The following is a 26,738-nucleotide window of genomic DNA, read 5'->3' on the forward strand; positions in this document are numbered from 1 at the left end:
AAAGAAAATGGAGAGTGGAAAGTACCAGGACTATCAGGTTATTCCTAAAACAACCCCAGCTCATTAGCATTAGATGCTTTGCCTTTTGTTTATTTTCCCTTGCTCAAATGTGCCTAACATTCAAGGGGTGAAAACGATTTGTTTTTCTTAATTCTTTTATAATTTTTTTGGTTTAATATGGGTTTCCCCCCCAGTTTTATTGAGATATTATTACTGAACCAGGCCCATCTGCCCAACTCGCAGCAAGCCAAACGTTTGCTATGGAACAAGCAAGTTCCTGGCATTTACTCCAGTGCCGGGAAGGCTTTTCTCTTGGTCATCTTCTGCAAGCAGCTGTATTTTCCAGAGATGGGGTGTGTGCACCTGTGATGCCTGGTGGCTTGGAGGAGCCCAAAGCAAGTGAGTGAGTGTTCGGCTCTTGATGTGCACAGACTCACGCTGAGTAACAGCACATGTGTGACTTTCTCTCTAGGAGTTAACTGTCCCCGTGATACACGATGGCGGTGCCCTTTTGGCGTTTGTCTGCGGTGTTGTGTACACGCTCCTGCAATCCATCATCTCTTACAAATCGTGTCCCCAGTGGAACAGCCTTTCCACATGCCGCATACGGATGGCCATCTCTGCCGTTTCCTCTGCAGCCATCATCCCCAGTATCCTTTCTTACATTTGTCAGTGTCCTTGCAAGCTTGACACCCTTGCCGCCCCACTCCCCTCCAAAAAAAATGGAGAAAGCAAAGGTTAACAGCCAAGTGTCAACAGGCTTCAGAAGAACGATTGGGAGAAACGGGTAAATCATAAGGAAAATATCTCAACGTTGTCTGGTTAAATCAAAAGAATCTTTGGGGAAAAGAATGGTGTGAAAGGAAAATGAAAAACAATGTCAGAACACTTCAGTCTCTATTTACTTTCCTTCCACAGGGTCGGTTTCATGAGCCATGTGAAAATATTTATTTTTCTCTGTAGTGCTTGGCTAAAGACATCAAATATTGATATTGTACTTAAAGTAATAGCCCTGTGGATTCCCAAGAGGCCCGACTTTCCCTTCTCCCCACACATAGGTGGTTAGATGGTTTGATTTATTCGTCCATATTAAGAGGTTTTAAAAAGCTCTATACTATTTATTTCTAAGTCATTTAAATACATTTAGCCTTTTCTTTTTATCACTGATTTCATTTTCAAAATGAAATTTTATTTTTTCTAATTCAACAATGTGAAAAGAAAATATAAATTTATCATACTTGTATATTCTGATTTAGAAGAAATGAAAAACAACCCTTCCTTCCTTTTTTTTTCCTTTTTCATTCTTTATTTTCCTTTTTTTCCCCCCAAGAGGTATTTAACAAAGAAAAAAAAAAAGCTGTGGTCTTTCAAGGGTGGAAAATTCCCCATCTTTCAAAATACCATCTGCAGTCATAGCAAATGCTAAAGAGTCATTAAAAATTGGTGATTATTTTCAGACTGTAGGAAAAGGAACTATTTTATTAGCGGTGGTCTTGTTCATCCAAGTTGGGTTGTGGTACAAAGTGGGCAAGCTTGAGTAAAAAGATATTTTGTCATCATGTGCTTCTAAGTATTAAGCCTTGCATTTTTCTTTTAAAATTGGAGCTATAGGGACTTCCTGGTGGCGCAGTGGTGAAGGATCCACCTGCCAATGCAGGGGACATGGGTTCGAGCCCTGGTCCGGGAAGATCCCACATGCTGCAGAGCAACTAAGCCCATGCACCACAACTACTGAGTCTGTGCTCTAGAGCCCATGAGCCACAACTACTGAGCCTGCGTGCCACAACTACTGAAGCCCACGTGCCTAGAGCCCGTGCTCCACCACAAGAGAAGCCACCGCAATGAGAAGCCCGCGCACTGCAATAAAGAGTAGCTCCTGCTCGCTGCAACTAGACAAAGCCTGGGCGCAGCAAAGAAGACCCAATGCAACCAAAAATAAATAAATTAATTTAAAAAATTTCTTAAAAAAAAATTGGAGCTATAAAAAATGTGAAGTCTAAGGATGGTTTTTGTTTTTGTCATTTAGGGAAGAAAAATTTTAATTACAAAATTTCTAAGCACAGAGGAACCAAATTCTAGTATTGAGAAATTTAACAACAAACTATACACCCTGGTTCCTAAGATAGTTCCTTCTCTGTTTCCTTGTCCTATTTATGGATTGAAGACATTCATGCTTTCTCTTGAGACGGATCTCCTCAAACCTTTTAGCTCGTTTTAGTTGTAAGATTTATAGAACCATTTGTAAAGTCAAAAACAAAGTTTTTTGGTATAGGAAAACTTTCCTTGCTTCCAACTTTGGAGACAGATCTCTAGATACTAAAATGAGAGAGGTTTAGCAGAATTACTTTTTCAAGCCAGAGTTTCACATACTAATAGTTCCCATTTCTAGGAAGTTCGTATGAGCCATGCTGACGGGTAGGATCCCTGAACAGAAACAGGTTATATGTTTTTATCCAATTAACTTGAAATAATTCATCCATAGGAAAAAGTCTTTTGTCTTAAACATTAGCATGGATTTATATTTCCTTAGAAAGATTTTAAAGTATCTTGAAAATGTCCTTGTTTCTCTTTCCTGTATTAGTTCCGTGAAACCTTATTTGACTCCTGAAGAAACTGAGGCCTGGAATCATGCTTCTGAGCCCTTCCTACTAAACTATCCATCTTGCATTCAGCTTCTGCAGCTTTCAAAAGGCTTCACAAAATCACTAACAATGCAAAGGCCGGTTCCTTTGCGTGAGACGCAGTCTGAGGCTGCCTATTTCTCCGACCTCCGTTTTACACTTTCTTCCCTGACTGTGGCTGTTTCCTGTTCTCTGCTTTTGCCCATGCTCTTCTTCTTGCCTGGATAAACTTCTCCACTTTGTCTTTCTAGAACTGAACTGTCTATCCAACGCAGTAGCCACTGGCCACACGAGGCTGTTGAGCATTGAAACATGGGTAGTCTGTGTAGAGAAGGGCCGTAAGTGTAAAACAGGATTTCAAAGACTTAATGAGAAAAAAAATGTAAAATATCTCATTAATAATTGTTTATATTATTACATGTTGAAATGACAACATGTTTGATATATTGGGTTAAATAAGATATGTTAATATTAATTTCATTAGGCTCTTTTTCGTTTCTGTCAATGTGGTGACTATAGTAGAAAATATTGTTACACATATGCCTGAATTTCTGTGGGATGATGCTGTCCTAGAGAGCTCCTCAAACCTCACAGCTTAGATTAAACTCAACTCAGTGTAGCTTCCCTGACACCTCAAACCCCATTTCGCTCCAAATTAATAATCTTCCCTCCGAGTCATGACTGCACCCTGTTCTTTTCTCTCTAACGCGGCACATTCCCTGGGTCCAACAAGGCTGTAATATTTCTGGGAGCTGAGACCAGGTCTTTTTTGCCAGAGTTTTGTCTGCCTCTCCCCCCAACCCACTCCTCCCCAGCACGGGACCTGATGGGACTAAAGATAAAGAATTAAGTGAAAGAATTAAGAGGCTTTTAAAACTATTAGAAACAGACATACGGCCATGACATGATTAGAGAACCTTTAATGTTCTCTACTTCTTTTTACTTTTTGGCCAGCGGCATGCGGGATCTTAGTTCCCTGATCAGGGATTGAACCCGCGCCCCCTGCTCTGGAAGCGTGGAGTCTTAACCACTGGACTGCCAGGGAAGTCCCATTCTCTACTTCTTTTACTTTGAGAAACTGAGAGGTGTTAAGCATTGCAAAATATGGGAGGTGGCGGAGGGCAGGGAGAGAGGGTGCTGACTCCAAATTCAGAGGAGGCGCTAAACTTGGCATTGATTGACGCAACACTTGGAATTAACATTTTGCAAAAACTTTTAAAGAGCATCCCATTTCTCTCTAGCTTTCTCTTTGGCCTTCTACGTTCAATCAAAATGGTTGTCACCATCTTTGTGCAGACAGTCTTGTCCACGTTGGGCAGTAGCCTCAGTCCCTGGCCTTGTTAGGCTGGCCTCTCAGGATTTGTCCTTCGTCCCCAAGGTCAGATGTAGGATGTATCTTTCTGATTTGTGAACCCTTTGGGCCAGGGAGGAAGGGCTCCGCTTACACCCAGTTACTCAATGGAAAAATCTGTTTTTTTAAATTTTTATAAAGATAATACATTAAATTTCTGTAGCTTGTTTTTGTATATGAGCCTTGGTACTTTGTGATGCTTTGAAATGTTAATTTTTTCCTTGAAGCTGTTGCCTTGAACATAGTATTTTAGGAAAAAGAATTTTAATCAATATTATTATTTAGGGACAATAGTATTTTAGGGGAAAACTACTGCAAAAGTACCCATATTAGACTGCTGTGTCATTTTGACCAAACTTAAACAACAGGGTCAAGCAAAATGTAGCCACAGATTAAAAGTCTTCTATACATAACTGACAAAGTATTGCTAAGGAATGACTACTTCCGTGTTGTATTTTAACTGCTGCCATGATCGAACTTAAGGTTTGAGATGATAAGAAGCTGATATAACTTGTTTGATAGCAGAAATGTTGGCACTAACATGTGAACATTGTGTAATGGTTATATTATTAGAAGAATAACCTATTCTTTATTCTTCTAATAAAGGACCTATTTTCTCCTGTAGTTTCCTTAACAATTTCGTTTTTTAGTGATTGCCTGTGCTTCGTTAATTTCTATAACCAAGCTGGAGTGGAATCCAAAAGAGAAGGTAAACTATAAGCTGTTTTCAATATGATTGTCAAACCTGGTTCCTTGAATTATTTTCAAAATTATTTTTTAAAATTTGAAATTAAAATTTTAAACCCTTCAACCATCGAGGCTTAGTAAAAGAGGTGAGCTTTAAGGGTAGGGAAACAATGCGAATGAAGGTGTATGGAGGTCAGACGAAGCACCACATGTTAAGCAGAGGTGATGAAAACAGAGTAGAAGATAGTTTGTATCAGCATAGGGTGAGAAATAAATGTGGTCGGGGATAAGGTTGTGGGGGCATAGTTTGTGCAAGGCTTTAAGAGGTGGGCAGAGAGGTTCATGCTTGATGTAGGTGATCGGCCGCAGGCTTTTGAACAGGAAAGTAAATTAAAAGAATATTATTTGAGGGCTTCCCAGGTGGCGCAGTGGTTGAGAGTCTGCCTGCCGATGCAGGGGACACGGGTTCGTGTGGGATTCGGCATCATCCCACATGCCGCGGAGCGGCTGGGCCTGTGAGCCATGGCCGCTGAGCCTGCGCGTCCGGAGCCTGTGCTCTGCAATGGGAGAGGCCACAACAGTGAGAGGCCCGCGTACCGCAAAAAAAAAAAAGAATATTATTGGAAGAAAATTAGAAGAGACACCTGGGATGTACTGAAGAGGAGAGAGACCGGAGTTAGGATGGCAGAGAGAAGGCAGTTCCACTAGTTTAGATTTTAAATCAAGATTCCCCTAGACTGGAAGAAATAGCATAAGAATGAAAGGACGTGATGAAGTGAAGATGACTTCCAAGTTTTTGTCTTGGGTGAACCAAAGAACCTGTTCTCATGAACAGATAAGATTGGGTCCCTTGGGACTTCCCTGGTGGTCCAGTGGCTAAGACTCAGCACTCCCAATGCAGGGGGCCCAGATTTGATCCCTGGTCACGGAACTAGATCCCACATGCTGCAACTAAGAGTTTGCATGCCGCAACTAAAGATTCCATGTGCCACAACTAAAACATCCTGCGTGCTGCAACTAAGACCCAGCGCAGCCAAATAAATATTTTTAAAAAAGAAGAAGAAAAGATTGGGTCCTTAACAGGAATAAATGATTTCATGGGGAGAAATGGATGGGTTTGGTTTCAGAATCGTTGAATCTGAAGCTATAGTGAAACGCCGAGGAGAAATGTCCAGTTAGACATGGGGGACTAGACCTGGGGTAGGATCAAGAGCCATCAGAGCATAGGGTAGAGTGACGGGTAGTTTCCAGACCAAACATCAGAACACAAGGAATTAGATGTTTCGAATTAAGATCAACTCATGTCGTTAGTTACCTACAGAGAGAAGGGAGTTAGTGAGAAGCAGCAGTTTTTCCCAAGGGGCAGGTGGAGTTACTGATGTTTTTCAAAGAGCAGTTTCAGAGGCTTCCCTGGTGGCGCAGTGGTTAAGGATCTGCCTGCCAATGCAGGGGACACGGGTTCGAGCCCCGGTCCAGGAAGATGCCGCAGAGCAACTAAGCCCGTGAGCCACAACTACTGAGCCTGTGCTCTACAGCCCGTGAGCCACAACTACTGAGCCCACCTTGCTACAACTACTGAAGCCCACGCGGCTAGAGCTCGTGCTCTGCAACAAGAGAAGCCACCACAATGAGAATCCTGCACCCCGCAATGAAGAGCAGCCCCCGCTCGCCGCAACTAGAGAAAGCCCGCATGTAGCAACGAAGACCCAATGCAGCCAAAAAAAAAAAAAAAGCTCAATCCCTTTGTTTAAAAAAAAAAAAAAAGCAGTTTCAGGGGCTTCCCTGGTGGTCCATTGGTTGACTCCGTGCTTCCACTGCAGGGAGCATGGGTTCGATCCCTGGTCGGGGTAATGGCAGGGTCAGAGGAAGCATTTTCCACCAGAGGGGATTCTGGCAGGTGATGGAAGCCTGCAAGAAGCAAGTGAGAGACTGAAGACGGTGAGGACGAGCCAGGCAGAAGTTAGAAAAAAAAGTGCTTCCTGATAAGGAGAGCTCACAGAAGAGTAGCCCTAGGTGTATTTTACTTCTTAACCACTGGGGGGAGGCCTTCCACCACAAATCAGCAGCTGGGAAGGATTCATCAAAGCATATTCCCCAGTTGAAAAACCTTTTTTCATTTCATTTTCTATCTTAAAAATGTGAAAAGTACCTGGTTTTCTATTCACTCCCCTTCTGTTCCCCAATATCCACGAATGCAAAGAAAACTCTTTACATAAGTTCACGGAACAGAATAATCGTTTAGGTCCTGCCCCAAACTGTGGAGTGCTTCAGAGGTTTCACAGCACATTCCTGTGCATTGACTTAACGTGGTAGGGAGGATAAGAATTATGATGTCCTTGTCCCATTTTACGTAGCAAGGAGATTAGAGCTTTGCCTGCGTTCATATATGTGTAGTGGAAGAGTCTGGACCCCTCCTTCAGTGCACTGTTATTAATATCATGCTACAGAAATCCTCTCCCACCCCCAAATTCTGCTGCTATTTGATTAAGCCATCTTCATTGTCTAGAGATGATAGGAGATGGGGTGGATCCCCTAGTGCTGTCACCTTTGAAAAGGAACTGGCCCCCATTCTCGACCCTGTAACGTAGGCCGGTCAGATTCTCCCCGGAGTGGCCTGGATGAGAACAGTGGGTGGATGTGATCCTCCGTGGGGAGGGTGAGCGGTGGTGTCTGAGAGTTTGATGTGCCTCAATTAGATCTTTGTGGTGGATCAAAGAAAAGAACTGACCTGTAATCTAGCACACTTGTTTGTTCACACTTGTAACCTACGGCAGAGCAGACAGTGAAATAGGAAGAAAATGTAGGTTATGATTTGAAATCAGAGGGATGGAACTGATGACAGTCCACAGGCTAATTGGGCATGTGGGCTAAAGTCAGAGTTTAGACAAGCATTTTTTACTTAGATGGTGTTTAAAAATGCTTTTTAAAAATGGTTTCCAGTATTTAAAAATCAGGGGAGCTATCACACACACACACACACACACACACACACACACACACACACACTCCGTGGGCCTTTTTTCGGCCCCGCCGCATGGCATGTGGGATCTTAGTTCCCTGACTAGGGATCAAACCTGAGCCCCCTGCATTGGAAGCACAGAGTCTTAACCACTGGACCAACAAGGAAGTCTCTCTCTCTCTCTCTCTCTCTCTTTTTAATCTCAAAGGAACACTGGGGTCATACTTTCCTACCTGGCGAGAATGGGATTGAGCTGATGGGGCGTGGGCTCCCCATTGTCCCTCTTTTTGCAACCGTCAGTTTCATTTCTTTTTATTAGTTTCCTGGCCTCCAGAGGCAGCTGACTTTGGAACCCCGAATTAAAGCCATTCTCTTTCTTGTCCTCCATTCTCTCATTCCTGCCCCCAAGAAAACAGTCTCATAATTAGCATTTGCTTTGTAGCTGTGCTTACCTTACAACATCAAGCAGACCTGTTTTCTGAACTGACGTTTTCTATAGTAACAGAGAAACACAAAACCCAGGGGTGATAGCCAGTTTCCTTTAGATGCATAGTTGAAGTCTGGAATAACCACATGGACACTGGGTAGGTGCTTTTCAAGCCTGCCTTTCAACTTTGGGATTCCCAGCTGTGGGAGAGCAAGTCATGCCTTGTATGGAAAGTTCTTTCTTCTGTTGAGTCCAAATTTGCTTTCCACTCTCAGCCGTTTTGTGATCCTTCTTCTGCCTGTTGAGGTTCCACAGACAAGTCTTAAAGCCAGAGTGTGTGAGAACCAGAGAGAACTTTTGGGGTCACTGTATTCACATTCTTATCGGGCAGTTGCCCTGATGTGCATCCACATGGCCTTGCTTACCGTGTTTCCTCCGGGGGTTGATTTATGCTCACTGGACAGCTTTTTCCTTTGGCCTGACCTGCTCATTATTATTTCAGTATGTCCACTAAAGTGAATGCATTTAGGCTAAATTCTGTTTCTTTTTTTGTTGTTGCTCTTAGGATTATGTATATCACGTAGTGAGTGCGATCTGTGAATGGACAGTGGCCTTTGGTTTTATTTTCTACTTTCTAACATTCATCTACGATTTCCAGGTAGGTATTTATCAATACAAATGTTATAAGTTATGATGCGGATTAGTAGAAATCCATAGAACATTTCTTGCATTTAACATAAGAGCACTATCTTTTTACCCTTATGTGTTTGAAAAAATATGTAAGTATTGTGCAATTTAGTGTATTCCCAAAGGAAAGCATCTTGAATAGCTCTCCTAAACAAGGAAACGTTCATCTGTCCTCTGCCATTTGATGCTTATAGTCATAGATCCTGGTTATTTTTTTTTCAAAGAGGTCTCACAAGTTCCAAATAACAGGAAATATGTCTTTTCTTAAAAATAAAAGTGTGTTTTTGAAAAATGTTCTCAAGGCAGAGAGAAGATGGGACCTTGTCAGATTTGGCAACAGGGAAAATCTTACATTTTGAAACAAGTGAATTACTAGCTAAAAGGTTAGAGAGAAGGCCAAGAAAACTCTTGAGGACCCAACTCGAGCTCAGTACAAACCGTAGTGAGATCATCTCTGAGGGGGTGCAAAGCTGTTGGGAGTTTCAGAGCTGGCACTGGAATTGTTTACCTTCTTTTAAACCTTTTTTATTTTTTTAAAAATAGAGTGTCACCCTAAGGATATCCACAGAAATCAGTGGTGATGTTTGAAGGAAGGAGAATTCAATCTCACTCAAGGAAAGTGGCAGACAATTTCTAGAAGTGGTACAGAGGATAGACAGGGTTTTAACGCTGCCCTGCGTGGAATTCATCTGCAGCACATCCAGGACTTGAATTTCTTTAAGAATTCCCAATAGTTGTACTATTTCCAAAGGTATGTTTTCCTAGAGAATGTAGAGCATTTATGACATTGTAGCAATGTTTTTATAATTTTCTAAGTAGACACTTTTTTATATTAACAAATTCATTACAGAAAAGATAAGGTGTTCCAGAAAATGGAGACCTCTTATTTTTTGTACAGATTCTGTTTTGTTTCTTTGTCTGTAAGAGATTTATGGAAATACACTAAAGGAGGAATTCATTAAAAAGTAAAATCAGGGAATATTCATTTTAAAATTTCATTTTTAGAGAATGCACTGTATAATTTTATATCTCAAGAGCATCTATAAAATTCAATTTATAATGATCATTAAGATTTCATTAATAAACTAACACTAAGAGACTATGATTTTTAGATGAACCAAGCAAAATGCTTCTGTTGAAAGGCCTTAATACCACTATGCACATTAACTCAGTGACCACGGAAGACCACGGTTTTGAAATTCTGTCCCCCCCACAGGCCTCCCTGCTCACAGAGACCAAGCTTCTACCCTTGCTGCTAACTGGCAGTCCGTAGTGATGTAACTCCAGGTAGGATTGATTTAGCAAGGCAGCTTAGAAATCAAAAGCCTTCTAACAACAGAGTGAAATGCAGGTGAACAACTAACAGGAAAAACTCACTGGATTCCGGACTGTTGTCTTTACCAGATGAGCAGGGAGAGGGGAGTGTGTCTCAGGGAATATCCAAGTAAGGCAGGATTATGGGAAGGAGACTTTTGCTTAATACTAAACCTCTGCAAAAGCCAGTCTGCAAACAGCATTGCAGATTCCACTTATAAAACTACCCTTTATTGTTACTGGCATAACTTGACATACAGTCTGACTCAGAAGCTGCAACTAACACCTGGCATTCATTTTACGCCGGTCAACGTGCTGATGGGAGCGCAGGTCTGAGAGAGGAGAAAGGGGAGCAGGGTGTGTGATGGAGTTTGTTTGCTCCTCTTCTTAATGCCTATGGCTGGATGTCTGCACACTTTACAAAATGTGAAGCAGGTCCTTTGCTCAGCAAGACCTGCACATGGTGCCACTTTTCACCCAAATCAAAAATGACAAATGAAAAGCAGGTCATTCCAGAGGAAGAAGTGGGTCTTGAAATAGGAAGGCTTAGGTTTAGAAGTTGAAGAGAAGGAACTCTTCTTCAGGGACCCTCCAGACCATAAACCCATGTCTGGCCAAGTGGGTCCAGACCTTGAGGGCATATGCCAAGGGCAGAGCAGCCCGCCTGGATAGCTGTGGAGGAAGGAGTGAGACTCAGGGGTGGTCAGCCACTTCTGCAAGGTCACACTCTATTTCCCCTAAAGGTTCAGTGGTGAGAGCCTCAGACCCGCTGCTGGGTTAGTGGTAACTTGTTATAATGCTGTGGCTCTCTGTGTAACACTGGAACTGAAATACTGGTTAAAGCTATGTTCTGCAGAGGGGGAGGAATGCCACTGGCCTTTACCGTGGAACCTGCAGTAGAATGAATCCAGAGCTGGGTCTCCCTTGGAACAGACTTTTGTTATCAGCCCTTCTGGATGCATTGTCATTCATTTCTATATCTCTCTGCAAGATTTAGATTGGGAGCTCCTTGAGGGCAGGGTCTGCGCCTTAATCTTTGTCTTTGTAACTCCAGCATTTACCAGGCTGCCTCCTGGTACACAGTAGGTGCTTAATAAATACTCACTGAATGCATGAATGAAGGAATGAGCAAATGAAGGCATGGCTAGGGATATTTGTAGTGCTGCATAATGAGATTTACTCTGGTTTACTAATTAAGTGCTTAAATAGTCTGTGTCACCTTGTAATATTGACTGTTCTGCTCTGTGTGCTGTAAACGTTTCAGTTGTTTGGGCTTCTCCATTCTATGATGACTCTCTTCATCCTGGACAGTTACCACAGAAATTGTTAAATGGGCTAGACAAAATGGTACACCTGGCTTGGCAAACTGAGAAGGCCAAAAATCACTCCAGACAATCACGTTCTGCTGATTCCATGAAATCTCTAAAGCTGATCTTATCCATATTCTGGTATTACTTCTAATTTCCATGAACTTGCATTTCCTTGGACCTCATGGCTAAAGGAGTAAAATAAAATGAAATATTTCTTTATTTTAGTAGTTTGTGTCTCTGTTAAATTACAATATGTCGACTGGGTGCTACTATGAAGTATATTTATCCGGGAAAGGATTCTAGCTCCACTTGTACTCTATAAAGGTAGAGTTTAAACCTTATGTGTTCTTTTTTTTTTTTTTTTTGCGGTACGTGGGCCTCTCACTGTTGTGGCCTCTCTCGTTGTGGAGCACAGGCTCCGGACGCGCAGGCTCAGCGGCCATGGCTCACGGGCCCAGCCGCTCCGCGGCATGTGGGATCTTCCCGGACCGGGGCACGAACCCATGTCCCCTGCATCGCCAAGCGGACTCTCAACCAGTGCGCCACCAGGGAAGCCCACCTTATGTATTCTTAATTCATGTAGATTTGCATGTGGGCAGGATGGCTCATCTTTGTAGAGATTCTTGAATAGTAGTATCAGAAGTTTGCACCAGAAATCCAACTCAAATTTGTTGAAGGAAAAAGGGACATCTATTGCTTCAAGTAATGAGAAGTCCGGGGGTAGAGCTGGCTATAGGGATGGCTGGATCCACAAGTGCCACCAGGACTCCATCTGTTCTCTTCTTCTCTCAGCTCTGCTTTTCTCTCTGTTGGCATCATTCTCAGGCAGGCTTTCCCCTGGTGGGAGTGAGATGGCTTCTAGAAGACCCAGGCTACAAACTGTCCAGTGGAATGAGAGGGCTTCCTAAAAGTTCCAACCAAAGCTCTCCAATTCAAACTCACTGTCTCTGATTGGCTGCCTTGGGTCACATGCCCATCCTGTAGCCCAGGGAGGCGTGATGATGCTCTGATTGGTCAGACCAGCATCACATGTCCACCTCTGGAGCATTGAGGGGTCCACACTGCCCAAACTACTGGGCTGATGGTGCGGGAAAGTTGTTTCTCAGAAGAAAGGGATGATAAATGGATCTTGCACAGACAAAAAGCTGCAGATTCCACTATGAAATTAAAGTCTTCCCTGACCCCACAGGTCAGAAAAGCCAACCCAACTTGATTCAGAGCAAACCAAATTTTACCTGCTGCCAATCTTTTCAGGTAAAAAAAAAGATAAGTAAATGTAAGCCAGGTAGGTAATAATGTACCTTCAGTTAACTTCAAAGTTATGTTTATACTTCTCCAAGCTTCTCGTGTTCTTATTTAACCTCTGTGAGATTGGTCAGGCAGTTAACTGTCACATGCTTCAAATGAGGAAACTGAGGCAAAGAAAAAGAGGTTCAGTGACCTGTAAGTGGTTCTACCACCGGATGGCAACAGATTCCTGTCTGGGACTCTTGTTTTCTAATCCAGTGCATCTTTTTTTTTTTTTTTCTCCCCAAACATTAACAGAGGATTCCACAGAAATTGTATTTCATAAACCAAATTAAGTACATCAGTGTTGTGCTGTGTTTGGGTTTCCTAACATCCCTTACATGTGGCATGGTCCCATGTTCCCAGTTTTTACTCATTTGGAGACACACTGGTCTGGTATTTGGGCCTGGAATGAGGAAGGGGGAGTGGGAGGAAGATAAGTGGTCTCCATTCTCTCCCATTCCTTGATTCTGGCAAGCCTGGAGGCCCAGCCGTCTCCCCACACACATACTCTTGGTCTGGCTCTGAATACCCTGCATTCTCAAGGCCAGAATGTCATGCATCTGCATCTTGTCTGTTGCACAAGAGAGCAACCACAGCCTCAAGCCCTGGAGGAGAAGCTTCTGACGCTCCTGGGTCACCCCCAGCAGATTCATCTTCTGAAACGAAGGGCAGCGGTATGCCAAACTCACACTGGGGGGGGTGGTGACCTCCAAAATCAATGCTTGGAAAATGCTGAAGGGGCTACCAGCCATCTGCACTGTGGTTTGGGTCAGGGTGCCATGAGATAGATGATGCCTAGTGAGCCTGCAGCCTAGGTAGTCCCTCAGTGATGAGCAAAGCCCTCCATCCCCAGAGCCGGCTCTACCTCTGGACTCTTCGGTTACATGAATCTCTTTTTAACTTCGGTAAACTTGAGCTGGATTTCCCATGCTTATTCCTATAAGAGCCCTGACTTAATACAAATACCCAAGAGTTCTCCTAATATGCAAATATAGCAAACTGCTGTTATCTGGACTCACTGTGCTGGGGTGGAAAGATAATTTCTAGATAACAGGTGATTCAACTGTTCCCACTCACAGCCCTTACTCTCTGAACCATGTTTTCTTTTTTTTAAAATCTCGAATCAGTAATATATTGATGTGATTCAAAAATCAAAACGATATAAAAAGGTACTCTGTGAAAAGCCTTTGTACTTTCCTCTACCCACACTTAATTCACCGCTCTTCTGGCAGATAGCCCCTTTTAATGAAAATACAAGCAGAAACACACATTTAAGAACGTTTCCCTTTTAATTTCTATCCCAAATGTAGCATATCTTGCAAACAGTTTTGAGCCTGCCTTTTCTGACTAAGCAATGTATCTCAGAGATGTTTCCTTATCAACACACAGAGAGCTTCTTTGGTTTTTTTTGTTCTGTTTTACACTTGTACAGTATTCTATGTGCCATCCTTTATTTAACAAGTCCCCTGTTTGATGACCAATCACGTGGCTTCCAAGCTTTGCAATTATAAGTGAGTGACCTAGTACATACAGCATTTCACACGGGTGCAAGGAAATCTGTGGGAGAAATTCCCGTAAGTGGGAATGCTGGGACCAACGGGAACTGCAATCTGTGATGTGACAAATACTATCTTCTTGCCTTTGGAACCTTATCACATGAGTGTTTTTTGTTGGAAAATCTTTCCAGCTATTTCACCCTTCCATCTAAACTGGGGATGCTGATTGTAAGTTCACCTTTTCTTGGCAACTCATGCATTCATCATGTGGATTCTGCAGTACATGGTGTGGGACAGAAGCCAGCTGATGGTGTCACTGTTCTACAAAGCCCTCTTCACTCTTTTATTTAAGCCCCTAGGGCAGGGAGGGTGAGGCTGTTTGCTCCCCTCTCTGCGGACAGCAGAACGCCACTGTCTTTTACCTCCTACCAACTGATGCCCACTCTCCTTTTCATGGTCAAGAGTGTCTCCATCTCACTTGGGTTTTTCATTGTGATCTTGCACTTTTGTCTCTGCCTCTTCTAATCTCATCCCTTTTCTATCCACTTTCTCTTTTGGGATCTCTTTGAAGGGCTGCCACTTCACTTATACTTCCTTATCTTCTGAGAACATTTTGCTTTTATAGACATCAATCATCAACCACAATATTCCCTTTCCTCTTTCTGGCAAACTGAACCATTACAGAACCAGGGAGAATCCACAAGCCTTTTGGTCCTCCCTGACCTTGTAGCTTGGTGGTCAGTGTGGAATGACCCAATGAGTGGGGAACACCAGCGATGCAGGGGCGAGAGAGAGAGAGAGAGAGAGGGAGAGAGGGAGAGAGGGATTGATTCTCCAGCTTTGAGAAATTTAACTTACTTAGAAATAATAGGCTTTAATTGATGGACCTACCTTGATACATCATTACACCATAGTCTGTAGTATCCATTAGGGTTCACTCTTGGTGTGGTGCACATTCCATGAGTTTTGACAAATGTAGCATGGCATGTAGCTGCTATTGTAGTATCATACAGAATAGTTTCACTGTCCACAAAATCCTTTTGTCATTTTGAAAAAGACAAAGTTGGGACTACCTGTGGAGAGACAGCATAAAGTTTTCTCAGTACCAGCTATTCAGGGACTTTTGTTTAACCACCAAGAACATTTCTTTACTTGCTTGCATTATGACTCAGTTCCTGTTAATATTGACTGAGCATCCAACCACAATGAAGATACTGTGAGAAGGGGGCAGGGAGTAGGTAGTGGGAACATGATAGAGAGAGGGCTCCTGTGCCACACCAATCTTTGGTGGGAGTTTGAGATTAGCTCTCCCACAGCCATGCATGACCCTTGAAGGGGAGCACCGAAATGGCTAAGGATGCCATGGGGCAGTGAGGCTGGGGGCTGGGGGCCTTTCAGTATGATTAAGGCCCTGGTAGCTGTGAGGTGTGGTTTCTTAGGACTCTGAACTCTTAGTATCTTTTGCTTCTGATTGGTGCAGTAAGATGGACTTGGGGTTAGAAACATCTGCTCTCTACTTGCCAAGGAGGCAATCATGGTGGGGTGCAGAGACCACTTAGGCTTCCCCCAGGCTGAGTAACAGAAGTCCTCGGTGCTCACACTTGTCAGACGGATGGGCTTGGCATCCTACCTCCAGCAGGTGATGTGGTTGGAGGATGTAGAGTTCTCTGAGCCTCCAGCGGAAGCAGAAGGGTCTCCGGGCTCGGGGTCCCAGGTTCCAGCTCTCTTGCTCATCAGGCTAATGTTAGCACAAGTGATAGGAATGCCTGGAAGACAAAATTCACCTTCTTGAACAATCCTGTTGCTTAGGGTCAGCCCAGAGAAGCACATTCCGGGTGCCACCCAAGATATCTGATTTAGGGTGAAGAGTGATGTAGTTAGAGCTGGCCAGCAATTTGACAGCTGCTAACATAACCTTTAACACGTGTATTAAAATGAATACTGAGCTTAGTTCAGTCTGTCATTTCCTCTTAATACTTGAAAAGCCAGAGTTTTGTTTGAAAGTTCCCTCAAAAGGCTCTAGCGGGTGAATTTATTCTTCCGCTTGACCACACTTGGAACTCTGAAGTCAGAACCACCTTGAAACTGAAACCAGGAAAATCCCTGGTCTCTCTGGCCGAGAGAAGCAAAGGTATGCTCTGAGGTTTATTAAATAATTACCCAGTTGCTGACATGTTGTAGGGGAGGGAAGAGCCAAGGTGCTGGCAAGGATGAATAGACATTAGTGAGGATCTTGTGTCATGGGGCTTATAAATGAGGTAGAACATTTTGGTGTTCCCTGACCTTTGGCTCAAACCGGAGGATGTGTTCTTTTGAGAAGACTCAGTTAACTAGGCCGTGGTGTGCTCTGTCGTTGTTTTGACTGTCTGAAAGACCACAGTCAGCTGTGATCCAATTAATGCTGAAGATACTCAAAAGTCGTTGGCTGTTGGGAGCAGATGCAGCAGTGACTTGAAGAGAAGAAAATGAGAAGTGGGGCTTCCCTGGTGGCACAGTGGTTAAGGATCCACCTGCCAATGCAGGTGACACGGATTCGAGCCCTGGTCCGGGAAGATCCCACATGCCACGCAGCAACTAAGCCCTTGTGCCACAATTACTGAGCCTGTGCTCTAGAGCCCGCAAGCCACAACTACTGAGCCCACGTGCCACAACTACTGAAGCCCGTGTGCCCTAGAGCCCTCGCACCGCAACTACTGAGTCCATGCCATGTGTTCTAGGGCCCGTGTGCCACAACTACTGAGCCTGCATGCTGCAACTACTGAAGCCCACGTGCCTAGAGCCTGTGATCCGCAACAAGAGAAGCCACCACAATGAGAAGCCCACGCACCTCAACAAAGAGTAGCCCTCGCTTGCCACAACTAGAGAAAGCCCACACGCAGCAAGGAAGACCCAATGCAGCCAAAAAAAGAAAGTGAGAAGTGAGGGAAAAAACCTGGAATTAATTGGCCATTTCGACTTCCCATCTGCAGCTGGTGTGAATGGCAGATGAGGGCAGGTTTCCTAATAAATGGCTCTGAGACTAACTCAGTTCAGAGGTTCAGGGAGGGAGGATGATAACTTCCTTCAATACTCCCCAGACTTCAACCATTTGTGTGTCTCCTTTGCAATTTTTGTCATCCTCTTACTGCAATTTACTGAATATTTTTCACTGACTCACTTTTTAACTATTTTTATTTTAAAAAGAAACTTCTCCCGTTGCTTCTCCTCCTGGACTGCCTGGTTTGGTGAATGGTGTTACCATTCCCTGGGTCACCCAGGGCAGAAACACTCTGCTCCCCAACCCCACCTCATGTTCTATTAACTTTATCTCCTATGTACTGGGTTAAAAGATAATTATCATCCAAACCAGGGCATTCTGGGGAATGAAAGGGACAGTATTAATAAGTGAACCAGAAGGAAACTGGGTTTGTCGGAAGCAAACGGGGATATGTGGTTAACCATCTACATGGCCTTGAAACCTCTTCCTCCTCCCCATTCCCACCATCACTACCTTATTTATTCATAATTATTTGCCTTCATAATTATTTGCTTGGACTAGTGCAGTAGCTCACTATCGTTTCCTTAATTTCATTCTTGGTCCTTTCCAACACATCTTACACACTGCACATACACATTTGATATAACAGCCTCTTAAAATCCTTCAGTGGCTCCCCATAACTTCAGGATAAATTTCAAATTCCTTAGTATGGCTTACCAGGCTCTTCACAGATCTGTTCCTTTTTATCCTTCCAGCCTGTGAGCTCATTTATTTATTCATTCATTCAACATTTATTGAGAGTTACTCTGGGTTGGCACCGTGCTAGTCTCTGGAATATAACCATAAATAAGATGGGTTTCTGCCCTCAAGGTATTTATAGTGGAGTGGAGAAACAGCCAAGGAAACACTAGAGTTAAAAAAAAAAAAAACAAATAACATGCTATGGTGAAGCACTGCCCTCTCTGACCTCATGGCTCAAAGTGTGTTCCAGGGACCTGGAAGCTTGATAGAAACTCAGAATCTTAGGGCCCCAACCCAGACTCACTAAATCCAAATCTGCATTTTAGTAAGACGCTTAGGTGGTTCGAGTTAACATTAGTTTGCAAAGCCTGGTCTGTGGGACCGTGCTAGTTGAAGAGCTTGGTTCAGTTCCCTAGGGATGGTCATGCCTGGAGGGAGACTTGGAGGAGGAGATAGAGTTTGCTAAATGAAGGCAAGGTGGGAAAAGGGATTCACCTGTGCTGTGGAACAGAGGCAAGAGAGCTTATGCTGTTTGGTGGGAATTACAAGTTTTTCAGTATCTGGGGACATGGGTTTCAGGTGGGAGCCTCACCTAACTCAGAGATACCTTATTCAAGGGGAAAAAATGATCAACCTCGGCACCTTCATTTCTTCTTTGAGCCCATCTGGAAATGATGATTTAGAACGAATACTTTAATTCATAGAGACAGACAGTAGAATAGGAGTGACCAGGAGCTGGAGGGAGGGGAGAATGGGGAGTTACTGTTTAATGGGTACAGAGTATATGTTTTGAGATGATGAAAAAGTTCCGGAAATGGATAGTGGTGGTGGTTACACAACATTGTGAATGTGCTTAATGCCGCTAAAACCGTATGCTTCAAAATGGTGAAAGTGGCAAATTCTTATGTTATATATATTTTATCACAATTCTAAAAAAAGGAATCTTTGACTTTGGAGTCAAAGACTTGGTTTTCAAGTTCCAGCTTTGATGCCGCAGCAAGTCAGGTAACTTCATGGAACCTCAGTGTCTTCATCTGTAAAATGGGAATAACCATCATACCTGCCTCATAGTCTTGTCATGAAGATTCACTGGAGCAATGCCCGTAAAGCACCTGGGAGCTCGCTGGGTTTTCCTTATGCCCATTAAATATTTAAAAGCATGTTCTTATCCTTAGCACAATGTCTGGCACAGCTAGCCCTTGGCATCACAGTTATTTTTACCCCTTCCACTTCCTCTTTGGGGTAGCAGTGGTTTTCAACTCGTAGCTGCACATTAGAATCACCTGTAGAGTTTTGTAAACAGCCTTTTGCCTGGAGCAACTAAATGAATTTCAGGAATAGAGCAGAAGCATCATTATTCCAGGTGATTCCAATGTGTGGCCAAGGCTGAGAACTGTACTATAGCAGTGGTCCACAAGCGTTAGTGTGTATCAGAATCACCTGGAGGGCTTGTCAAAACAATTCTTGGGTCCCCGTCCCATCCCCCTCCACCCCGAGTTTCAAGTTTAGTAGATACAGAACAGCCTTTCACTTTATTCCATCATCTATGTGGTGGCCCTTTCTTTTTGTTTGCAGTCTACCCACTACTTAACCTCTTCCAGACCCATTACTCAACTGAACTTTTTCTTGAAAACACTTGCCAATAGTCTTCTTCATGCCAATGCTCTCCATATTCTCCAACTGTGGCCTTAGACACAATTCACCATGTCTCAAAATTCTCCTCCTTTGAATTCAGGGCCACTACTCTGGCTCATGTTTTCCTTATTTCTCTTTCCTTCTCCCTCCCCCACTTGGAAGTACGGATTCCCATGTGGGACTCCCATGACCATATTCTGGAATTCCTTTATTTATCCCTTAAAAAGATCACAGTCTTAGAAGTGAGACAGACATGGGTTCATATCTTGTACCTGGACAATTTACTCAAACTCTGAGCCTCATTTTCCTTACTGGTGATGATAATAGTGCCCCTGTAAATAATACATCCCTGACACATAACACCCAACTATTATAGGGTTTCGCCTTTAAGAACATGGTAAAATCTTGACCTTGAAGAGAACTCCAGGAGTGGTGGGACTAACCCATAGGATGCAGAGGGCAGAGCCAGGGATATCAAAAACACAGTGTGGAAGAATAAAGCCAGGATTTACCAAGGGGCAAGGAAATGGGCCCAACCAAGGATTTTCCAGGAACGCCTGGGCAGACAGAGAGGTGAGAGATGGGATCTTAGAAAAGGAACTGACCATGAGATTCCCTGTGACTACATTAAAATGTGAGCCTATGGGCTGGTCCATGCACAGGATGGGGGTTGTTAATAGTGCTATCACGAGCTATGAAATGGCCCCAGAGGACGCCCACAAGGGGATTTCAACCCCAGCAGTGTGGAATTCAGTCCCTTTGGCAAGAAACAAAGTGATAAAGGACCTGTTACAGTTTGCACCATTTATTACTGTCGTGTGCAAAACATGATTCGGGGCATTACACAGAGCTCTTGTTACCACCAGATGAGGTCTCTGAGTGCTGTTTCCCGTTGATGATGTTATTCAGCAGGACGGCTCACATGTTGAAATTTGAAACTCCTTGGGTGAAGAATGCCTCTGCAGGCTGTACCAGATGTTGCTTGTGTAGCTCCCCAAGCCCAGAAAGATGAGTTAATCCTTGAAGGAAATTATTCTGAACTTGCATCAAACTCAGAGGCTTTGATCCAACAGGCCATGGCAATAAAACGCAAGGCTATCAGAAGAGCTGTGGGTGGTAGTCCTGTCTCTGAGAAGGGAACAGGGCCACTGGCCCCCGGCTGCATTCCAGATGCAGACAGCCAGGAGCAGAGGCCTCACTTAGTGTGATGTTGTGAAAATCCTGCACTTTAAACACGTGTAGTGGGACTTCCCTGGTGGCGCAGTGGTTAAGAATCTGCCTTCCAATGCAGGGGACATGGGTTTGATCCCTGGTCCGGGAAGATCCCACATGCCACGGAGCAACTAAGCCCGTGTGCCACAACTACTGAGCCTGTGCTCTAGAGCCCGTGAGCCACAACTACTGAGCCCGCGGGCCACAACTACTGAAGCCCGCGTGCCTAGAGCCCATGCTCCGCAACAAGAGAAGCCACTGCAATGAGAAGCCCACGCACTGCAATGAAGAGTAGCCCCCGCTCGCCGCTACTAGAGAAAGCCCGTGCGCAACAACGAAGACCCAGCACAGCCAAAAATAAATAAATAAATAAATTTATAAATGAAATCATATACTCTTTAAAAAAAACCCAAAAAACACATGTATTCATAAACGAAAACTTCCTCACCCTTTAAAGACCCTGCAGAAGTACCACCCTCTCCAAGATGCTTCCCTGGAAGGTTCCAGGCCTCACTGACCCCACTCACTTTCCTTTACCTTCATTATCCATAGCACGCAGCTTGCCCCTTGATGATTCTCCAAATACAGTCTTCTGCCTTCAGTTGTGTGGTAAGTTTCCAGAGGTCCTAAACCAAGTCTAGTTTATATTTCTTTGTATCTCTGAATGCCTAGCACTCTAAGAGGCATCGTGGTCATCGTTTCATCCTTAGAATCCAGCATAGTACCTGGCACATAGCAGACACTCAGTAAATGAATAAGTGCTTATTAAATGAATGGAATTGTTTGTTGATAGCGTAGCTGAACTGGCATGAAAAAACAAATAAGGGAAGGTGGAACAGGCACCTCTTGTGTTGTTGGCCCAGCACTTCACCCCCTCTCTTCCATAAGTTTCCTCTTTCTTCGCCCCATCTTTACGGTTCCCACAGGAGCTGCCATGTTGTTTCATGACTCTTTGGAGTTATCTGACTTGAACTACTTGAATGAGTCCTTCCCGGGGATTTTTCAACTTGGAACCAGAGAGAATGTTAAGATAATTTCTTTCTAGTGCCCAAAGCTATGTAGATATACTGGTACATCTGAGAGCTGTTGGCCCCCCTGTTTTTCACCACGTGGAGAAAGGTGATGGCTAGCTAGAAGGAAGAATGAAACTAAGGAAGCGAGTGAATGAAGGCACAGAGACAAGAAGAATAAAAGAGAAACCTGATGGTCTTGGAGTTGTTTCAGTGGTTCCTGTGCCCCAGGCACATTCCTGTCTTTTGGTTTCACAGATGTCACATTATCCCTTACTATAGTCCCTTCTTTTGCTTAAACGAGCTTGAGTTAGGTCTCTGTCACTTGTAACCATACAAGTCTCAACTAATACAGAAGTGCCTGCTTCTTGGTAGATACTCCATAAAAAAGAATGGATGAATAAAATCTCATTATGTCACGTTATGAAGTTTTGCAAATGGGGTATTTCAAAACTTCCCATCCTTATTTGTGGTTTTAATAAACCCCTCTTTGATATCCCTCCCAGAGCTAGCACAGTTCTGAATAGAGGGAAGGCACATGGTATACATGCAAGCTGCAATTTCTGGTAGGTTGATTCTTCATTTTTCATTTTCAGTGACTTTTTATCTGTGTGTGCATTTGCTGAGAATCAGATGCTTGGGGCTGCAATGCCATCTGTACGTGATGGAAGACATTTGTAAGGACTTTTTAAAGTGCACGTAGAGTAATGGGCTCTGAACAGCAGTTGGGGACTAAATATGAAAACATGAAAGGATATGGTCTTCATGAGCAAGGATGATGGAAAAGAGCTTTTTTTTTGGCTGCGAGGGGTCTTCGTTGCTGTGCGCAGCTTTCTCTAGTTGTGGCAAGCGGGGGCTACTCTTCCTTGCAGTACCTGGGCTTCTCATTGCAGTGGCTTCTCTTGTTGTGGAGCACAGACTCTAGGCGTGCGGGCTTCAGTAGTTGTGGATTGCAGGCTCAGTAGTTGTGGCTCACAGGCTCTAGAGCACAGGCTCAGTAGTTGTGGCACACGGGCTTAGTTGCTCTGCGGCATGTGGGATCTTCCCAGACCAGGGATCAAACCCGTGTCCCCTGCATTGGCAGGTAGATTCTTAACCACTGCGCCACCAGGGAGGTCCCGGAAAAGAGCCTTTGAACAGCTCCATGATAGACAAGATGGTGCTAGAGACTTACTGGTATCCACATTTTCTGAACTTCAAATCCAGGCACATGGCCCAATGTATAAGAGGGAATTTGTGGGAACAGTGGGAGAACTTATTGGATGTTGCGTCACCAGCTCCGCATCTCTGGTTACCGTATTTGTAGAGCTAATCTTTAGCATCAAACCCTTCTTTAGACAGACTGGTCTACTCACTGCCACACAAATAGGCCATATGGATTTTATATTTGGCACACTTGCCCACAAAATCCCTGGTGCCAGATACCTCTCCCTCCCTTACTTCATCTCCTTCTATTCACATCAAACTCATCCTCCAAGGTCCAGCTATCTTATCTTCTCCAGAAATGACTGTTCTATCTAATCTGTCACATCTGGAATTTCATCATTCATTTTAAGAATGTTAAGTATGTGTGGTATAACTCATTCATACTCCTCATTCCCATGAAAAACATCACTAATTGATATTGGTGCTCTTTCTCTCCAAGGCTGGCAAGAACTTCAGAATTCCACATAGCACTTGAGGCAGCCACTGAAGGCTCACGGCAAGTGACGTGAGACCTAGTTGCTATCTCTGTTCCTTTCACTTATATTGTTATTTGAAGTTTCTGAGTGTGCTTGTCTTCTATCACCAACTGGGCTATTAAGTCCTTGAGGGCAGGGACAATAAAAGTAACAATAATAGCATCATAATAATATCAATAATCATAATAAGGAAAACAATAATAATAGCAGCAGCAGCAAATATTTATTAAACACATGTGCTGGCACTGTACTAACCATTTTACATGTACAGTTGGCCCTCTGTATCCAGGTTCCACATTCGCAGATTCAGCCAACCACAGATTTCAATCTGGTTGGCTGAAATCTGCACAGATGTGGAACCCTGGGTATGGAGTATTTATTTTATATAAGGTACTTGAGCATCTGCAGATTTTGGTATCCGTTGGGGATGGGTGGGTGGTGGAACCAATCCCACGTGGATACCAAGGGGCAACTGTGTTTTCTAATTTAGTCCTCAACACAATCCTGTGGAGAAGGGATTAGTCAGGTTTTTTTTTTTTTTGCGGTACGCGGGCCTCTCACTGTTGTGGTCTCTCCCGTTGCGGAGCACAGGCTCCGGATGCGCAGGCTCAGTGGCCATGGCTCACGGGCCCAGCCGCTCCGCGGCATGTGGGACCTTCCCGGACTGGGGCACGAACCCGTGTCCCCTGCATCGGCAGGCGGACTCTCAACCACTGCGCCACCAGGGAAGCCCAGTCAGGTTTTATAGATAGGGATTCTGAGTCTTTTATTTATTTTACAAATTGAGTTTTTAAAATAAAAATTGTATATATTTTAGGTGTACGACATGATGATTTTTTTTGTTTTGGCCGCACCACGAGGCATGTGGGATCTTAGTTCACTGACCAGGGATCGAACCCGTGCCCCCTGCAGTAGAAGTGCAGAGTCTTGACCACTGGTTGCTAGGGGAAGTCCCACGACAAGATGATTTGATACACATATACGTAGTGCATGCAGTAATCATACACTGCAGTTAAGCGAATTAACATATCTTCTCCCATAGTTAACTTTTTTAGTTATTGTTTTGGTGAGAGCACTGAAATTACTCTTAGCAGATTTCCAGTAATCACTATGGTATTCTTAACCACATCATGCTGTACATTAGATCTCCAGACTTATTCATCCTCCATAAGTGCAACGTTGTATCCTTTGACCAACATCACCCCATTTCCCCCACCTTCCCACCCCTGGTAACCATCATTCTATTCTTTACTTCTATATATTCAACTTTCTTAGATTCCACATATAAGTGAGATCATGCAGTTTTTTTTCTGTGCCTGGCTTATTTCAGTTAGCATAATGTCTTCCAGGCTCATCTATGTTGTTTCACATGGCAAGATCTCCTTCTTTTTTTTTTAAAGCTGAATAAAATTTCATTGTATATATATATATATATATATATATATATATATATATATATACACATACACATACATACACACCACAATTTTTTAATCTGCTTATCTGTCAATGGACACTTAAATTGTTTCCATATCTTGAGTTTAAAGATGATAAGTAACTTGTCCAAATGTACACAGCCAGAATGTGGCAGAACCAGAACCTGACCTCCAAACCTTTGCTCTTACCCAATGTGCTATATCATGTTGAATCTTCCAAGTACCAGAAAACCGTGTGCATCGTATTTGCTGAATATACATTTTTTATAAAAAAATGAGGTTCTTCACAAGAGACAGCAAAATTGAATCGAAAATACCAGAAGCAAATTCTCCTCCCCAAAGAGTTGGAGCATACTTGAAAGGGGTCTACTTCACTTTCCCAATATCCTTGGCTGAAGGCAATGCCATTTCCCATTCCACAGGTAAACACGCTTTGTGGAAATAGGAATACTAAGAATTGACTCTGGGGAGGAGGTAGGCTCTCTGGTGAAGAAGCAGCTCTGGGAGCTGGGAGCCTCCTGACAGATCCTCACGGCGGCCCTACTAACTACCACCAAGCCACTGGCACCTCCCTGGGACTATTTCCAAATCTGTAGAATGATTCATTTGGACTCAATTAGCACTTTCGCAAAGTGTTCCCTGAAATATTAGCCCTACAAGAAATTCATATACAACGTGGTTCTTGTCAAATGTTATCAGGAATTGCATTTCCCCTTGGGAGGCACACAATCCATATTAAAGGATCTGAGAAGACCAGCAGGAAAGATCCTGCTTATCTAATATTTAATTAATGTTTATTTAACCCAGTGTCTCCTAACCCATTTTGGTTTCACATAATAACTGCTAATATCTCTCAGAGCTAATACCCACACTTAGGTTAAAAAACAATTGGCTACATACTTTCTAAAGGTCCTTCCTAACATTCTCTAAGTCTCAGAAATAATAATGTAACTTGACTATAAACTGTCTTTCAGTGAATTAAATGTGGAAGCATAGTTTCAAAATTTTGAGATTTCTTTGTCAGAAAAGTTTCGAGGGTGTTAAGATGACTTACCCAGGTTTAGCCGTTCATGCTGCCCTGTGAGTTTCCTGAAGGGGACAATAGGGGGCACTAGTGGACTGCAGTAACAGCCACCCCATCCATAAATAGCAAGAAGGAGCAACCATAGTTGTAGCAACCAGAGCTGTTCCTTTTCCAGCCGAATGGAAAGCTACTGAGAGCCAACTCTTCTCCCTTTTGGGTCTCTCTCCCTCTCTTTCCTTTGGAGAAAAAATTGGGAACGAATTAGGATAGCTAACACTGTACGTTTGCCCTTTACCTTTATACATAGAAAAGCATATAAACCAACTCTTTTCAACTGCTTGTGGTTGGTTGTGTTCACTTTGGGGCAACTACATTTGACAGTGGAATTTCTTATTGGAGTAAATGTAGAGTCTGTGAGTTGAAAAAGTAATTCTTCTTTCCTTCACCAATTCTCTCATTTTACATAAGTTAAAAAAATTGTACAGGTGAAGAAAAGAACAAACTTCATCAGGATATAACAAGTTTTTTTCAATTAATATTTCTTTTTCTCTAAACTTTGGGTGTAAGACTTACACAGTAAGCCTTTTTAACGATGTGGCAGGCTGTAAGAGGCTTGGAGGCAAAAGGGTTGTACATAACTTTTAACTTTTTCTCACTTATTCCCTCTTTGTCATTTTCCTGTGAAGTAGGACAAAGCAGGCAGGCCTCCCTGTCCAGGTCAAACACAAGGGATTGGAGTTTCTAAGTTGATATTGTCACGTTTCCCTACAACTTCCCTCATTGTTAACTACACCCTCGTGCCCACGCTGCCCCTACACAGAACCCGCCGCTTAGGAAAGAAACTTTCCATAGGCTTACACAATTTTTTCCTCAAGAGAA

At 43.4% G+C, this 26,738-nt stretch overlaps 1 protein-coding gene across 1 annotated transcript in view; it reads left to right on the forward strand.

Moving 5' to 3' along the window:
- DRAM1 (DNA damage regulated autophagy modulator 1) overlaps positions 1-11,587 on the forward strand; it is a 44,460-nt gene extending 32,873 nt beyond the window's left edge. The window contains exons 4-7 of the mRNA XM_060025480.1: positions 473-650; positions 4,623-4,681; positions 8,611-8,703; positions 9,276-11,587. Coding sequence (XP_059881463.1) covers positions 473-650; positions 4,623-4,681; positions 8,611-8,703; positions 9,276-9,320 — 375 coding nt within the window. The 3' untranslated portion in view covers positions 9,321-11,587. The remainder of the gene's footprint in view (positions 1-472; positions 651-4,622; positions 4,682-8,610; positions 8,704-9,275) is intronic.
- Positions 11,588-26,738: the final 15,151 nt, after the last annotated feature.

Source organism: Delphinus delphis, chromosome 11, assembly GCF_949987515.2.
Source record: "Delphinus delphis chromosome 11, mDelDel1.2, whole genome shotgun sequence".
NCBI classification, from domain to species: Eukaryota; Metazoa; Chordata; class Mammalia; order Artiodactyla; family Delphinidae; genus Delphinus; species Delphinus delphis.